Source organism: Oncorhynchus masou, chromosome 9 (genome assembly GCF_036934945.1).
Source record: "Oncorhynchus masou masou isolate Uvic2021 chromosome 9, UVic_Omas_1.1, whole genome shotgun sequence".
NCBI lineage: Eukaryota > Metazoa > Chordata > Actinopteri > Salmoniformes > Salmonidae > Oncorhynchus > Oncorhynchus masou.
The window spans coordinates 11209841-11229067 of NC_088220.1; the positions used below are offsets into that span (position 1 = coordinate 11209841).

Genomic DNA, 19227 nt, shown 5'->3' on the forward strand with positions numbered 1-19227 from the left:
AGTTAATTAAAGTGTACATGATTAGATTAACCCCATAATAAAAATTACACACAGAGAATTGATTTGATAAAATAACAGTCGTCACATTTATTGATAGTCCAGACACTACAGATGGAAGAATGCACTGTGCAAATGATGAAAGAATGCACTGTGCATATGACGGAAGAGTACACTGTGCATGCAGAGTGTTGCAATGCCATTGAATTCGGGATAGTTTAACCAAAATATGCCACAAGACCTGGAATTGCCTTATGTGTATCCCACAAAAAAAGGTTCACTATTAAAAGCTAACTTTTTTGATGAATTTAAGCAAAATTCCCTACATTCCTAAAGTATATTATATTCCAGTACATTACAGTATATTATATTCCAGTCCAGTACAGTATATTATATTATATTGCAGTCCAGTACAGTATATTAGATTCCAATCCAGTACAGTATATGATATTATATTCCAGTCCAGTACAGTATATTATATTCCAGTCCAGTACAGTATATTATATTGTATTCCAGTCCAGTATAGTATATTATATTGTATTCCAGTCCAGTACAGTAGTTAAAGTATATTATAGTAGTTACAGTATATTATATTCCAGTACAGTGCAGTATATTATATTCCAGTACAGTGCAGTATATTATATTCCAGTCCAGTACAGTAGTTATAGTATATTATAGTAGTTACAGTATATTATATTCCAATACAGTACAGTATATTATATTCCAGTCCAGTCCAGTCCAGTAGTTATAGTATATAATAGTAGTTACAGTATATTATATTCCAGTACAGTGCAGTATATTATATTCCAGTACAGTGCAGTATATTATATTCCAGTACAGTGCAGTATATTATATTCCAGTCCAGTACAGTAGTCATAGTATATTATAGTAGTTACAGTATATTATATTCCAATACAGTACAGTATATTATATTCCAGTCCAGTCCAGTCCAGTAGTTATAGTATATTATAGTAGTTACAGTATATTATATTACAGTACAGTGCAGTATATTATATTCCAGTACAGTGCAGTATATTATATTCCAGTACAGTGCAGTATATTATATTCCAGTCCAGTACAGTAGTTATAGTATATTATAGTAGTTACAGTATATTATAATCCAGTACAGTGCAATATATTATATTCCAGTTGCAGCAGTATATTATATTCCAGTACAGTGCAATATATTATATTCCAGTACAGTGCAGTATATTATATTATATTCCAGTACAGTGCAGTATATTATTCTCCAGTTGCAGCAGTATATTATATTCCAGTACAGTGCAGTATATTATATTCCAGTACAGTGCAGTATATTATATTCCAGTTGCAGCAGTATATTATATTCCAGTACAGTGCAGTATATTATATTCCAGTTGCAGCAGTATATTATATTCCAGTACAGTGCAGTATATTATATTCCAGTTGCAGCAGTATATTATATTCCAGTACAGTGCAGTATATTATATTCCAGTTGCAGCAGTATATTATATTCCAGTACACAGTGCAGTATATTATATTCCAGTACAGTGCAGTATATTATATTATATTCCAGTACAGTGTAGTAAATTATGTTATATTCCAGTGCAGTGCAGTATATTATATTCCAGTACAGTGCAGTATATTATATTCCAGTTGCAGCAGAATATTATATTCCAGTACAGTGCAGTATATTATATTCCAGTTGCAGCAGTATATTATATTCCAGTACAGTGCAGTATATTATATTCCAGTACAGTGCAGTATATTATATTCCAGTTGCAGCAGAATATTATATTCCAGTACAGTGCAGTATATTATATTCCAGTTGCAGCAGTATATTATATTCCAGTACAGTGCAGTATATTATATTATATTCCAGTACAGTGCAGTATATTATATTCCAGTTGCAGTAGTATATTATATTCCAGTACAGTGTGTTATTATTCTCCAGTAGCAGCAGTAGCTCTATGCCCCCAGCTGCAGCTCAGACTCTAGCAGCCTAGCTGTCTGCTCAGTGATGATATGGCCTCTGAGAGATAGATGGAGAAATCACTGGGGCCACAGAGACACACTCCTATATACTCCCAACCTTCATCCAAAATGGCACACTATTCGCTATATAGTGTGCTACTATTGACCATGGCCCATAGGGTAGTGCACTATATAGGGAATAGGGTGCCATTTGGGAAGCACACCAGGCTGCCTTTATGAGTACAGATACAGGGCTAACACCACACACTAGCTGTAGTGTAAATCTCTATGGAGTATCACTCAATCATGTAGCCACAAGTCTACCTTGCAACTGAACCAGCCAAGTACAGTACAGAGGTGTAGGCACAGGAAGCCAGGCCCATCCACAAGAAGCCAGGCCCATCCACAGGAAGCCAGGCCCACCACAGGAAGACAGGCCCATCCACAGGAAGCCAGGCCCATCCACAGGAAGCCAGGCCCATCCACAGGAAGCCAGGCCCACCACAGGAAGACAGGCCCATCCACATTAAGCCAGGCCCATCCACTGGAGAGCCAGGCCCACACAATCAGATTGAGCAAAATAGATGTATATACTGCATATATATTTGTTTTATGTTCTTTACTTATCAGTGTTCCAATTATTACATTATTAGTATTTTTACCTAAACCCCATCAAATAGAATTCATAGCAAACAGTTTACTTGGTTAGTCAGATGTTATGAAATATAACATAACAGATCAACTGGATTGACATTCACTCTCATGGGTTACCAAAAATAACTAACTGAAAGCCACACCCCCCATAAGCCACGAATGGGACCGCACTGAGGCATATGTCACTGTGGTTCTATGGCTATATGCACCATGCCACTGCTTATTTCATTGGTTCATTTAGCAAACAAGACATCTCACAGTCAACATACCTATATTTTTAGCTTTAATTAGCTTTAGATATGCTACATTTTGTCTCAACCTCATGACAAATGCATAGAATAGCATGTAGCATGTACATTTTCCTTTCTGCACCATGGCAAAATGTCTAGAATAGCATGAGATTAACATTAAAACTGCACTTTAGTTTTAATAGCTAGCAGACCGCTTGGAAGTCATTTATTTAATGGGTGTGGAGTATTTCTGTAAATAACGCTGGTTAGTGGTAGAATGTCTTTACCCTATCAAGACAAACCAGTTCTACAACTAATCATTCCACTTTTACAACATTTCATTCTCAAATGTTTCATTTTAGAACTAATTAACTCAATTATAGTTCTAGAACTAATCAATTGCACTCCCCTTCGAGAATGTTCAATTCCAGAAGCATTTAATTAGTGTTCAGAACTTTGCGTTCTGTGAAGCTGTAGCCCGGTGGCGGCAGGTAGCCCGGTGGCGGCAGGTAGCCCGGTGGCGGCAGGTAGCCCGGTGGCGGCAGGTAGCCCGGTGGCGGCAGGTAGCCTGGTGGCGGTGGCGGCAGGTAGCCCGGTGGCGGCAGGTAGCCCGGTGGCAGCAGGTAGCCCGGTGGCGGCAGGTAGCCCGGTGGCGGCAGGTAGCCCGGTTGCGGCAGGTAGCCCGGTGGCGGCAGGTAGCCCGGTGGCGGCAGGTAGCCCGGTGGCGGCAGGTAGCCCGGTGGAGGCAGGTAGCCCGGTTGTGGCAGGTAGCCCGGTGGCGGCAGGTAGCCCGGTGGCGGCAGGTAGCCCGGTGGCGGCAGGTAGCCCGGTGGCGGCAGGTAGCCCGGTGGAGGCAGGTAGCCTGGTGGTGGCAGGTAGCCCGGTGACGGTGGCGGCAGGTAGCCTGGTGGCGGCAGGTAGCCTGGTGGCGGCAGGTAGCCTGGTGGAGGCAGGTAGCCTGGTGGAGGCAGGTAGCCTGGTGGCGGCAGGTAGCCTGGTGGCGGCGGGTAGCCTGGTGGCGGCGGGTAGCCTGGTGGAGGCGGGTAGCCTGGTGGCGGCGGGTAGCCTGGTGGAGGCGGGTAGCCTGGTGGAGGCAGGTAGCCTGGTGGAGGCAGGTAGCCTGGTGGCGGCAGGCAGCCTGGTGGAGGCAGGTAGCCCGGTGGTTAGAGTGTTGGACTAGTATCCGTAAAGGTTGCAAGATCGAATCACCAAGCTGACAAGGTAAAAACCTGTTGCTCTGCCCCTGAACAAGGCAGTTAACCTACTGTTCCTTGAAAAGGAGAATTTGTTCTTAACTGTCTTGCCTAGTTAAATAAAAAAGAAACCAAAGCATGTCCATCTGTATATCTCAGGGCTGCATTGGCTGTGTTTGACCATCAGATGGCAGGAGTGATAGTTGACACTGGTTGAAGTTTCTTCAGTGGCCCAGTGGAGTTAAAAACCTGATTTTTATTTACATTTCCACACTATGAGGTTGGAATAATACTGTGAAATTATAAATAATTATAAGGTATTTTTTAGTGTAAGAGCTGTTTGTAAAGACCACCTGAAATGTCAGCTTGTTTTGGTGGGATGGAGTTTGGGCTGCATGGTGACATCCCCAGGTGGTAAATGAGTTAATAGACCAATACGAGAGTTCCAAACTCTGGTGACCTCCCCAGGCAGTAAATGAGTTAATAGACCAATAAGAGAGTTCCAAACCTCTGGTGACATCCCCAGGCAGTAAATGAGTTAATAGACCAATAAGAGAGTTCCAAACCTCTGGTGACATCCCCAGGCAGTAAATGAGTTAATAGACCAATAAGAGAGTTCCAAACCTCTGGTGACATCCCCAGGCAGTAAATGAGTTAATAGACCAATAAGAGAGTTCCAAACCTCTGGTGACATCCCCAGGCAGTAAATGAGTTAATAGACCAATAAGAAAGAGAGTTCCAAACCTCTGGTGACATCCCCAGGCAGTAAATGAGTTAATAGACCAATAAGAGAGTTCCAAACCTCTGGTGACATCCCCAGGTGGTAAATGAGTTAATAGACCAATAAGAAAGAGAGTTCCAAACCTCTGGTGACATCCCCAGGCAGTAAATGAGTTAATAGACCAATAAGAGAGTTCCAAACCTCTGGTGACATCCCCAGGCAGTAAATGAGTTAATAGACCAATAAGGGAGTTCCAAACCTCTGGTGACCTCCCCAGGCAGTAAATGAGTTAATAGACCAATAAGAGAGTTCCAAACCTCTGGTGACATCCCCAGGCAGTAAATGAGTTAATAGACCAATAAGAGAGTTCCAAACCTCTGGTGACATCCCCAGGCAGTAAATGAGTTAATAGACCAATAAGAGAGTTCCAAACCTCTGGTGACATCCCCAGGCAGTAAATGAGTTAATAGACCAATAAGAGAGTTCCAAACCTCTGGTGACATCCCCAGGCAGTAAATGAGTTAATAGACCAATAAGAAAGAGAGTTCCAAACCTCTGGTGACATCCCCAGGCAGTAAATGAGTTAATAGACCAATAAGAGAGTTCCAAACCTCTGGTGACCTCCCCAGGCAGTAAATGAGTTAATAGACCAATAAGAGAGTTCCAAACCTCTGGTGACCTCCCCAGGCAGTAAATGAGTTAATAGACCAATAAGAGAGTTCCAAACCTCTGGTGACATCCCCAGGCAGTAAATGAGTTAATAGACCAATAAGAGAGTTCCAAACCTCTGGTGACATCCCCAGGCAGTAAATGAGTTAATAGACCAATAAGAGAGTTCCAAACCTCTGGTGACATCCCCAGGCAGTAAATGAGTTAATAGACCAATAAGAAAGAACATTTTGTGGAAAGGTAGAGTATGGTGTCAACAAATTGCAAGTTGGTTGACGGCCAAGCCATTCACATTCCATTGAAATGAATATCTGGGCGAAGATTTCCAATGGTTTCCTGTCACACACAATAAGGTGTGGACTGAGACAGAGCTCGGCAGGAAATAGCAAGACTAAATAATAGCAGGGCTACCTATGGAGTTTCAGTGGCTTTGCATAGCATTTTATATAGAAATAGGAAGCCAAAATACTTCCTGAATGCTCTGTGTGTGGTGTTGTGTTGACCATTGGGGATTTTAAAGGGAATCTGTGTCTGTTTTTCTCTCAGAGGGGTGGATCACAGCTGCATTCTTTTAATTCCTCACTTTGGACAGGTATTTTGACATTTTAAAAGGGAATATGCAAGTTCTTCTAAAGTGGGTTGTGTCCCTAAACAATCAATCTTACGGGTCACTTCAATGGTGTAAAAGGAACGGTTTTAACCTTGAATGTGACATTGAGTTTGTCACCTAATCAAAACAACAGAAACGACATGTGAGGCCATCATCACATGATACTATAAAAAGACTACGTCCCGATACTTCCCTATCCTTCTACACAAATACTATCTCATATTATGACATCCCACAAGTATTATATTACTGGGGTCAAGTTCTCCTCTATCAACTCTATGTGACCCTTCAGCCCTCACCTCTGCAGGTTCCGCCTCAGAACCTGGAACTCTGGAACGTTCTGGAACTCTGGAACTCACTCAGTCAGTTCTATTATGTAACTCTCTCCCAGGCAGGCCGTGTGATTCCAACTGGGGGAAACAGTCTCACAGCGTCCCAAATGGCACCCAGTTCCCTATGTAGTGCACTATTTGTAACCAGAGCCCTATAAGAAAGTGATGTACTCTATAGGGAATAGGATGCCAGCGTCTGATCCCCTGTGAGAGCTTTGTTAGCTGCGACCATTATGGCAGATCTCAAGAGAACGCCACAGTTCATCTCTCATTTTAACAGATGAGTCGTTTCATGTCATTTCGGCAATTCATGACACCATCATCTCAGATTGTTCTGAAATTGTTTCTGTAGTTAGAAAAAGGTTGCCATTCCTGAAGCATTGATTTGTTTATGTATCTTAGAGAAATTAAGCTGTTGATTGCATCCAAATTGGCCATTTTAATTTATAGGATTCATATAATATTCAATAAATATAGCAACTAACATCCGATTTGAGACAGACTCTTTCCTACCAATGAGTAAGACATGAGGAATCAACTTTTTTTTTGTCAAAAGCTTTCCACGTACCCCCACACCAATCACACCCCAACAACCAGTAAACAATATCAGTTCTCTATGTTTGACAAGTCGTATTGCTTCTCCATACTATGTAATGGATTCTCTGTGAATCGAGTGATGTTTGTTTCCCCCTGTTGAAAGAAATTAGTAATTGAAGTTGCTTGCATTATTTACCATAAAGTAGTGTGAAAGTACCAGGTTTTGACCACTAGATGCCGCTATATTTTCAGGGTAACTTCCCCAAAACTGAGTTTGATGCAAAGTTCAATTAAATTTAGTTCAACTGACTGTCTAATAGACTGACTCTAAACAATGTGAACCATATATAATAGGACCCTTGACTTTCACAGACAGCCAATCATCACCCACAAACAATCCTAGGAGACCAATTAGCATTAGCACCAATTACTTGATGAATGTAATACATTACGTTCACATCATATTGAAGGTAATTTGCTGGGAGTTGATAATGATAATTAAACTGCCATCTGACAACAGAGTGATGTCACTAATGCAACGATACTATAACACAGATCACTGCAGGTGACACAGATAGTGGTAGGGAGTGGAGATGTGATTGGGATAAAGTCATGTTGAGCTTGCACTTTCACATCCTCCCAAAACATAGCTACTTTTTTATATAAAACCAATGACGGTATGTATTGTAGCCAGTGGCGATTTTAGTATGTAAATCTTGGTTGGGCAAAAAGAAAGAAAAGTGAAATGCATGCCAACAAAGCCACTATACAACCTTACCACTGCTACAACTGGCTATCAGCAGAGTCCCAGCACCTTACCACTGCTACACCTGGCTATCAGCAGAGTCCCAACACCTTACCACTGCTACACCTGGCTATCAGCAGAGTCCCAACACCTTACCACTGCTACACCTGGCTATCAGCAGAGTCCCAACATCTTACCACTGCTACACCTGGCTATCAGCAGAGTCCCAACACCTTACCACTGCTACACCTGGCTATCAGCAGAGTCCCAACATCTTACCACTGCTACACCTGGCTATCAGCATAGTCCCAACACCTTACCACTGCTACTTAACTAGGCAAGTCATTTAAGAAAAATTTCTTATTTTCAATGACGGCCTAGGAACAGTGGGTTAACTGCCTGTTCAGGGGCAGAACGACAGCTTTGTACCTTGTCAGCTCGGAGGTTTGAACTTGCAACCTTCCGGTTACTAGTCCAACGCTCTAACCACTAGGCTACCCTGCCCTCTACACTCTAACCACTAGGCTACCTAACGCCTCTACACTCTAACCACTAGGCTACCCTGCCGCCTCTACACTCTAACCACTAGGCTACCCTGCCGCCTCTACACTCTAACCACTAGGCTACCCTGCCGCCTCTACACTCTAACCACTAGGCTACCTACCGCCTCTACACTCTAACCACTAGGCTACCCTGCCGCCTCTACACTCTAACCACTAGGCTACCTACCGCCTCTACACTCTAACCACTAGGCTACCTACCGCCTCTACACTCTAACCACTAGGCTACCTACCGCCGCTACACTCTAACCGCTAGGCTACCTACCGCCGCTACACTCTAACCACTAGGCTACCCTGCCGCCTCTACACTCTAACCACTAGGCTACCTACCGCCTCTACACTCTAACCACTAGGCTACCTACCGCCTCTACACTCTAACCACTAGGCTACCTACCGCCGCTAAACTCTAACCGCTAGGCTACCTATCGCCGCTACACTCTAACCACTAGGCTACCCTGCCGCCCCTACACTCTAACCACTAGGCTACCTACCGCCTCTACACTCTAACCACTAGGCTACCTACCGCCTCTACACTCTAACCACTAGGCTACCTACCGCCTCTACACTCTAACCACTAGGCTACCCTGCCGCCTCTACACTCTAACCACTAGGCTACCTACCGCCTCTACACTCTAACCACTAGGCTACCCTGCCGCCTCTACACTCTAACCACTAGGCTACCTACCGCCTCTACACTCTAACCACTAGGCTACCTACCGCCTCTACACTCTAACCACTAGGCTACCTACCGCCGCTACACTCTAACCGCTAGGCTACCTACCGCCGCTACACTCTAACCACTAGGCTACCCTGCCGCCTCTACACTCTAACCACTAGGCTACCTACCGCCTCTACACTCTAACCACTAGGCTACCTACCGCCTCTACACTCTAACCACTAGGCTACCTACCGCCGCTAAACTCTAACCGCTAGGCTACCTATCGCCGCTACACTCTAACCACTAGGCTACCCTGCCGCCCCTACACTCTAACCACTAGGCTACCTACCGCCTCTACACTCTAACCACTAGGCTACCTACCGCCTCTACACTCTAACCACTAGGCTACCTACCGCCTCTACACTCTAACCACTAGGCTACCTACCGCCTCTACACTCTAACCACTAGGCTACCTACCGCCTCTACACTCTAACCACTAGGCTACCCTGCCGCCCCATATGTAGCCTATGATTGTGCCGACCGTTTTAATAATCTTATTTTACTAGCCTATTGTTTTTTTATCTGGCCCAGCTCGCTAATGAAAAGCATTTCACCTCATATGCTCTTTGAGAAATATAATTGTCACTCAGAGGGGAATCCTTATTGAAAATCACTAGTGATAATTTATTAGAATGCTGAAGTAATCCCTGACACAATTTTGGAATAGTGAAGTGAGAAGGGCCAAGCCACGGCCCTTTCGGTTTCAATCTGAACTTGACCACTGACTGGATTGTTTTCCTCATTGTGTCTCTTCCTTTCTGGACAGCTCTCACCCCCACACTACGCTGTACAGGAAACTCCCTCATTAGTCCTGAAACCCAAACTTCAATTGGAAGTTCCAGACAATCCACAATGTTGATGCCAGGCCAAAAATGGTGTTCTATTCTCTCTGTGACATGTCCTAAATGACACCCTATTCCCTACATAGTGCACTACTTTTGACCAGAGCCCTATGTAGCAGTGCACAATATTGAGAATATGGCGCCATTTTGGCAGCAAACCAGGTTTGTTCTCCCTGCACAGTTGTGGCCTCAATCAGTCAGCACATCTCTTTTATCTGGTTGGAGCAGACAGGCAACTCAGGGACAGGGACACACTCCTCTATTGGTGACTATTGTTTAAGTGTTTCTCTCTCTATTTCTCTCTCACCCCCCACTTTGCCTCACTCTGTACATTCAGTGGATCTAATGTATTCTAACATACAGCTAATGTAGCCTACTACCGAGTCATACAGCTAATGGAGCCTACTACCAAGCTAATGGAGCCTACTACAGAGTCACACAGCTAATGTAGCCTACTACCGAGTCATATAGCTAATGTAGCCTACAACAGAGTCACACAGCTAATGGAGCCTACTACCGAGTCATACAGCTAATGGAGCCTACTACCGAGTCACACAGCTAATGGAGCCTACTACCGAGTCATACAGATAATGGAGCCTACTACCGAGTCAATGAGCTAATGGAGCCTACTACCGAGTCATACAGCTAATGTAGTCTACTACCGAGTCACACAGCTAATGGAGCCTACTACCGAGTCATACAGATAATGGAGCCTACTACCGAGTCATACAGCTAATGGAGCCTACTACCGAGTCATACAGATAATGGAGCCTACTACCGAGTCACACAGCTAATGGAGCCTACTACCGAGTCAATGAGCTAATGGAGCCTACTACCGAGTCAATGAGCTAATGGAGCCTACTACCGAGTCATACAGCTAATGTAGTCTACTACCGAGTCACACAGCTAATGGAGCCTACTACCGAGTCAATGAGCTAATGGAGCCTACTACCGAGTCATACAGATAATGGAGCCTACTACCGAGTCACACAGCTAATGGAGCCTACTACCGAGTCAATGAGCTAATGGAGCCTACTACCGAGTCATACAGATAATGGAGCCTACTACCGAGTCACACAGCTAATGGAGCCTACTACCGAGTCATACAGCTAATGGAGCCTATTACCGAGTCACACAGCTAATGGAGCCTACTACCGAGTCATACAGCTAATGGAGCCTACTACCGAGTCATACAGCTAATGGAGCCTATTACCGAGTCACACAGCTAATGGAGCCTACTACCGAGTCATACAGATAATGGAGCCTACTACCGAGTCACACAGCTAATGGAGCCTACTACCGAGTCATACAGCTAATGGAGCCTACTACCGAGTCACACAGCTAATGGAGCCTACTACCGAGTCACACAGCTAATGGAGCCTACTACCGAGTCATACAGCTAATGTAGCCTACTACCGAGTCACACAGCTAATGGAGCCTATTACCGAGTCATACAGCTAATGGAGCCTACTACCGAGTCACACAGCTAATGGAGCCTACTACCGAGTCATACAGCTAATGTAGTCTACTACCGAGTCATATAGCTAATGTAGCCTACAACAGAGTCACACAGCTAATGGAGCCTACTACCGAGTCATATAGCTAATGTAGCCTACAACAGAGTCACACAGCTAATGGAGCCTACTACCGAGTCATACAGCTAATGTAGCCTACAACAGAGTCACACAGCTAATGGAGTCTACTACCGAGTCACACAGCTAATGGAGCCTATTACCGAGTCACACAGCTAATGGAGCCTACTACCGAGTCACACAGCTAATGGAGCCTACTACCGAGTCACACAGCTAATGGAGCCTATTACCGAGTCACACAGCTAATGGAGCCTACAACAGAGTCACACAGCTAATGGAGTCTACTACCGAGTCACACAGCTAATGGAGCCTATTACCGAGTCAATGAGCTAATGGAGCCTATTACCGAGTCAATGAGCTAATGGAGCCTACTACCGAGTCACACAGCTAATGGAGCCTACTACCGAGTCACACAGCTAATGGAGCCTACTACCGAGTCACACAGCTAATGGAGCCTACTACCGAGTCACACAGCTAATGGAGCCTATTACCGAGTCACACAGCTAATGGAGCCTACTACCGAGTCACACAGCTAATGGAGCCTACTACCGAGTCACACAGCTAATGGAGCCTACTACCGAGTCACACAGCTAATGGAGCCTACTACCGAGTCACACAGCTAATGGAGCCTACTACCGAGTCACACAGCTAATGGAGCCTACTACCGAGTCATACAGCTAATGGAGCCTACTACCGAGTCACACAGCTAATGGAGCCTACTACCGAGTCATACAGCTAATGTAGCCTACTACCGAGTCATACAGCTAATGTAGCCTACTACCGAGTCACACAGCTAATGGAGCCTACTACCGAGTCACACAGCTAATGGAGCCTACTACCGAGTCATACATTATCTTCACAGAATGTACAGGTTGTTTGCTAGTTAATTAAAAATAATTGATTCAGCCCACAGCTTTAGTGACAGTCACATGTTAGCGATAGCATGGTATGCTACGCATCACGTCTGTAACTACATCCACCAGTTAGCAAAGACGTAAGCACTAAAGCACATCTCCTTAGGGTGTGTGGATATGTACACATCTCACTACATAAGGTAGAAACACATTTGGGTGTCATTCGGGTGTAAATAGGGTGTCATTAGGGTGTCATTCGGGTGTCATCGGGGTGTAAATGTGGTGTAATTTGGGTGTCATTCGGGTGTAAATAGGGTGTCATGTGGGTGTCATTAGGGTGGCAATAGGGTGTCAATAGTGTGTCGTTTGGGTGTCATTCGCGTGTCATTAGGGTGTCATTAGGGTGCCATTTGGGTGCCCTTAGGGTGTCAATTGAGATGCATATAATAGTGAACTCTCTAGGAAATAGGGTGTCAGTAGAGACAAATAGAATATAACTAAAGTCTTTAAATTACCATCTATTCAGCTTCTCAGTAGTCGCCTCTTAGAGAGAGCAGCAATAGTTATAGTCTCGTCCCTGACCCTCTGATCCTCGGACAACAATGCTAAACATAGACTAAATCATTATTGTTATGCCATCACACTCTGCTGACGCACTTCCCACCTTTAACTGTCTCCGAGCAGAGCCAGGGATAGATTTGTGTTTCCTGATTTTGTTTGGAGTTTCACTTCTGCCAACCAATCAGAGGAGTCATACAGGAAGTGGAGACAACAGGAAGTGAAGAAAGGCCCAGGCAGACAGGGTAAGGTGAACGGAGGGTACAGGCAGTGGTAGGTGTGATACTAGCAGTACGACGAAAAGAGAAGTAGAAGCCAGGAGTCACGCGTATTCCTCTATTTTTGTATTTATTATTTGATCTATTCAACATATTCACTCATATCTCCTCTGTGACAGAGCTGATGCCCCCCCCCCCCCCCCAACAATATAAAGAGCTTTGAGAAGTTGGAAAAGTGCTATATAAATCCAATAATGTCATTAACCTGCTATTTTCGACTCTCTCTACCGCACCTGCAGTCTCTAACTGAATGCTCGGCTATGAAAAGCCAACTTGTCACGTTCTGACCATCATTCCTGTGTATTTTCCTTGTTTTAGTGTTGGTCAGGACGTGAGCTGGGTGGGCATTCTATGTTGTGTGTCTGATTTGTCTATTTCTATGTTTGGCCTGATATGGTTCTCAATCAGAGGCAGGTGTTAGTCATTGTCTCTGATTGGGAACCATATTTAGGTAGCCTGTTTTGTGTTGGGTTTTGTGGGTGATTGTTCCTGTCTCTGTGTTTGTTGCACCAAATAGGACTGTTTTGGTATTTTGACAGTTCTTGTTTTGTAGATTGTTCATCTTTATTAAAGATGTTTACCAGTAACCACGCTGTGTTTTGGTCCACCTCTCTTTCCCCAGAAGAAAACCTTACACAACTGACATTTCCTCCTGAGGTGCTGACCTGTTGGACCCTCTACAAACACTGTGATTATTATTTGACCCTGCTGGTCATCTATGAACATTTGAACATCTTGGTCATGTTCTGTTATAATCTCCACCCGGCAAAGCCAGAAGAGGACTGGCCAACCCTCATAGCCTGTTTTCTTTCTAGGTTTCTTCCTAGGTTTCTGCCTTTGTAGGGAGTTTTTCCGAGCCACCGTGCTTCTACATCTGCATTGCTTGCTGTTTGGGGATTGAGGCTGGGTTTCTGTACAGAACTTTGTGACATCTGCTGATGTAAAAGGGCTTTATAAATACATTTGATTCCTTGATTGATTAATGATATCGTGTGAAATTACATTTTGCTCACTTTTCACTGTACATTTTCCACCCACTTGTTTTTAGACTATTCAATTGCTTTTAAATAACTTAAAAATACAGCAAAAGTTTTTTTTAACTATCTTTATTCATCTGTGCAAAAATCTGTACAAAAATCATCATTATCAGGTTAGGCAGTGGTCTGTTTGTAGTATAGGCAATATAATACTGTATATCACTTTCGACTTTACAATATAAAACTCAGCATTTTGAAGAATTACTATACATGTGGGAGGTCTGACACATTGGGTTGTGATGAGGACAACGGGTTTCACCATTATAAGGCCTTCCATCAGGAAACAGCAGGTTGGCATAAACCCTACGTTTCCCACTATAGATCTTGTGATTAGCAAGTGTTGTACTTGGATGCCATTTCACACACATCATGTTCTCCTATTGAAGAGATTCACGTTGACTATCCAACAGCTCGATTTAGCTGTGAATACGTCACCAGTCTAAGGGAAGGGATGTCGTCTACCACCTCAGGTCCAGTGGTGTTCTAAATGTTGGAACATGATGCCCTTTTAATTCCTCATGTTTATCCTTTTTCCCCCCAAAGGGGCCAAGAGAGAGCTGGCTTTCTCCGAACAGAACAGAACTGTTTTAGATCAGTGTGGTTGTGTGTTCAGAGGTAGCCAGCCGTGCAGCCTCTGGTCTGTTCTCTCTTCGCTCTCCCCGTGGTCTCAGCAGCTCTCTCTCTCTCAGTCTTCGTCTCTCCCCATCTCTCTCCGTCTCTCCGCTCACATCTCTGTCAGACAGACACAAACAAACGCACAGTCATTAGCATGCAGCAGTCTGGTACAGATGCCGAGAACAGTTATGATTCATCGGGAACAGCACTTATCTGTGTCTGATAACACGGTGTGTGTGTGTGTGTGTGTGTGTGTGTGTGTGTGTGTGTGTGTGTGTGTGTGTGTGTGTGTGTGTGTGTGTGTGTGTGTGTGTGTGCGTGTGTATCTTCGTCTCTGTGTGTTCTCAAACAGCACTGCCTCTCTGCTGATAGTGGTAAGATAGTCATGTACTGTAGACTACTATCACTGGAGGGTGTGTAGATAGCCCACCTCAACCCTGCAGACATGGCATTTAGACACTAGAGGAGATCTGGGATTCAGCTGTATACTGCATTTAGACACTAGAGGAGATCTGGGATTCAGCTGGATACTGCATTTAGACACTAGAGGAGCTGGGATTCAGCTGGGATACTACAAGGATGAGACCCAGTTTGAGTTCCAAATGGCACCCTATTCCCTCATAACATGAGTTCCAAATGGCTTTATTACCCCATAGGGCTCTGGTCAAAAGCAGTGCACTATGCGGCTTGTAGGTTACTGGCTACGAGCTGCTCTACGTGTCAGCATCTCAATGGAAAAGGAAATCGATAATATTAAAGGCCCAACTAGCAGTAAATAAATGAATAATATTAAAAGCCTATAGAAAATAAACTGCATGATACACTGACCACAGCTGGCATTGAAACACTAGACTAAAGAGATAGAAACACTAGACTAAAGAGATAGAAACACTAGACTAAAGAGATAGAAACACTAGACTAAAGAGATAGAAACACTATACTATTTTACCTTTATTTAACTCGGCAAGTCGGTTAAGAACAAATTCTTATTTTCAATGACGGCGCAGTGGGAACAGTGGGTTAACTCCCGTGTTCAGGGGCATAACAACAGATTTTACCTTCTCAGCTCAAGGATTTGATCTTGCAACCTTTCGGTTGCTAGTCCAACACTCTAACCACTAGCCTACCTGCCACCCCATTAAAGGGATATAAAGAGATTGAAACACTAGACTAAAGATATATAAAGAGATTGAAACACTAGACTAAAGATATATAAAGAGATTGAAACACTAGACTAAAGATATATAAAGAGATTGAAACACTAGACTAAAGATATATAAAGAGATTGAAACACTAGACTAAAGAGATATAAAGAGATTGAAACACTAGACTAAAGATATATAAAGAGATTGAAACACTAGACTAAAGAGATATAAAGAGATTGAAACACTAGACTAAAGAGATATAAAGAGATTGAAACACTAGACTAAAGAGATATAAAGAGATTGAAACACTAGACTAAAGAGATATAAAGAGATTGAAACACTAAAGAGATATAAAGAGATTGAAACACTAAAGAGATATAAAGAGATTGTCCAGCTGTGGAAGATTTTTGTTTTGTTTTGAGATGCATACCAGCAAGTTCCCGGTCCAAACTGTCGATGAATCTCTGTAGGTCTCCTGTGTCTCCCATTCTGGCTGAAGAGAAAAAGCAGAGTGGTTGAATGGAACATTTCTGTGGAGAGATGCAGCAGTAGCAGCTCTATGTTCACTGGCATTTCCTCCTTTGGACCAGAGCAGGAAATGGGATCCAACTCCCAAAATTATATAAGAAGAATCTGCATCCCAAATGACACCCTTAGGGCCCTGGATAAATGTAGTGGACTATATAGGAAATAGGGTACCATTTGGAACACAATGAAGGAGTCAGGACACAACCCCTGGTTTAACCAAGATGGAAAATAAGATTCGCAGACTCATAATCAGCTGTTTTTATAAAAGAAAATCTCCTCTTAAACAGCCCATAATATAAAACTCCACTGAGCCAGTGAGGCGCCTCCAGCACACCTCAGACTGACTGACGTGGATATTATAGTGTTATGTTCAGCTTATGTATGGCTTATGTATGCTTTATGTATTGCTATGTATGTCTAATGCATCTCTTAAGTAATGTTATGTAAGTCAAATGTATGTCTCTTACGTAGTGTTATGTATGTATAATGTATTTCTTAAGTAGTGTTATGTATGTTGAATGTATGTCTTTAGTAGTGTTATACATGTCGAATGTGTCTTAAGTAGTGTTATGTTTGTCTAATGTATGTCTTAAGTAGTATTTTGTATGTCTAATGTATGTCTTAAGTAGTATTTTGTATGTCTAATGTATGTCTTAAGTAGTGCCACGTGTGCCAGTATAATGGAGACAGACAGACTGGTGCCCCCTCAACCAGCACTCTGTGGTCTTTCAATTAACATTATTCCCTCATCTACATTAGACAATGTGGCCCCCTTTCACCCAGCCACACACAGCTGCTCCTAACCTAAACCCCCGCTCCACCACCCAATGATGAGGCTCAATAGCCCTGCAGGAGACAGGCTGTAGAAGCACAGCGGCCCAGCTTTGTTGTGTAAACTCAAATCAATAGTGATCTATTGTAAATGCTCTAATTATCTGTGTGAAAGTGGTAGTGATCTGTGTATGGACTGATAGTGATGTCCTACTACAACTCCATCTGGTTAGATAGCTCCGAGCTAGTTTACATGGTGATGGGTTGAGATGTAATGGTATTGGTCTCCTTACCTTTGGGCGTCACTGTTATGCCTGCAGTGTGGATCTCTTCTTCGCTGGCGTTCAAACCGTTACCCAGAAACGTCTCACTGCCTGGAGGGAGGGAGGGAGGGAGGGAGGGTGAGAGGGAGGGAGAGAGAGAGAGAGAGAGAGAGAGAGAGAGAGAGAGAGAGAGAGAGAGAGAGGTTAGACCACAAGAACACATCCACACGTGGCATGACTAATATATATTATAAACTGGGTGGTTCGAGCCCTGAATGCTGATTGGCTGAAAGCTGTATACCACAGGTATGAGAACACATATATTTTGAATGCTCTAATTACGTTGGTAACCAGTTTATAATAGCAATAAGGCACCTCGGAGGTTTGTGGTATATGACTATACCAGAGCTGGAGCAAAGCAGTTGTGCATAAGAAGAGCCCTGAGCCTGGTATATTGGCCATATACCACACCCTCTCAGGCCTTATTAATTAAATATAAGCCATTCGGTAGACACTTGATCCAAAGCATACCTGCATACATTCTACATACGGGTGGACACAGGAATCAAACCCAGATCCCTGGCATTTCAAGCTCCATGCTCTACCAACTGAGCTACAGCAGACCATTCTGGTAGCAAATGTTGAATATAACTTTCAGATTGAATGATGTGTTAAATAAGAAAACACAACCCTTCATCCACAGACAGTAATACAAATCCATTAGATGTCATGGAGAAAACGTGCATTAGTTGAAACAGTGTTATTTTGTGTGACTCTCTAATTTCATGTAAAGTTGATGCATGTTCGTGAACCGATGCTGTCGCCAGTAAAAAAAATGCCAAGTGTGGGTTGATGAAAGTGGCTCAAACCGCGGCTACCCATAGGCGTATTCTCCATCTGAGTCGTCTTTTACGCACAAACCCCACGCATGTATGGGACACACGACCATAAAGGTTTAGACCTAAGCCTACTCACTGCAGTCACTATTGTCCTCCACGCCGCTGTCGCTGACCACTGAGCCGTCGTCCTCCAGCCCGGTGCGTCGTTTGGCTTCAGACAAGAGCAGCTCGTATTCGTACGGAACGCTTTGGGAAGGCTCTCTCAACTCCTCAACCACGTCAGCGAACTCCTGGAGCAGATCAGTTAGCTCCAGCTCCAAGTCTGATAGGGGATTTAGAAAATGGTTTAAATTAGAGCGGGAATCATTCAATCATGAATTATTTAACACGTTTATTTGAATCAGCCTATTAATAATAGGACTAAAGAGATTCAAAGTTTTTCCAAATTTGCCATTAAAAACTAAATAATGTATACCAAACAAAATCAATCCACATTAAATCTACAACAGCAGGAATAAAATACAATGAAAAAAACGCTGCAATAATCAATAGCCTAATAATAAAAATGCAAAAAATCAAGTCAACGCTCAAGACTCGCCTGAAAAGTTCTCTGTAGACATTCTGAAAAGCTGGAATTGTGCGTCTATGACTTATAGAAGACAGAAACTGTTCAAGAAGTGAAGTTTCAAGTTGATAGGTGGGGTCTTCTGTTTATAAAGCCTCCATAGACTCTACTCACAACCGGAAAAGACGCTCTCTGCAGCACCCAATCAGGTCACTGCGCGCGGCTTCTGTGGTTACAGTAGTGAGTGGGCGTCTCGAAAGTAACAGTAAAGGGAGAGGAAAAATTCATGAACGGAACAGTCTCAGAAACCCCAAGATAGATGCTTATGCAACTCGGGGGCTTTCGCCACAAATATTTTTGCGCTGATGCTGCAATGGTGTAAAAATAAATTGTAGTCAACTGAATGCACCACTTAGGTAAT

General features: G+C 43.5%; 1 protein-coding gene across 1 annotated transcript; it reads right to left on the reverse strand.

Moving 5' to 3' along the window:
* Positions 1-14133: 14133 nt before the first annotated feature.
* Positions 14134-18954, reverse strand: si:dkey-27i16.2 (regulator of cell cycle RGCC-like). Its single transcript, XM_064973157.1, has 5 exons — positions 18840-18954; positions 18378-18563; positions 17433-17513; positions 16271-16333; positions 14134-14812 (listed from the first exon to the last, which is right to left on the reverse strand). The coding sequence occupies exons 1-5, from the start codon at positions 18859-18861 to the stop codon at positions 14805-14807; spliced, it is 360 nt and encodes a 119-aa protein (XP_064829229.1). The 5' UTR covers positions 18862-18954; the 3' UTR covers positions 14134-14804.
* Positions 18955-19227: the final 273 nt, after the last annotated feature.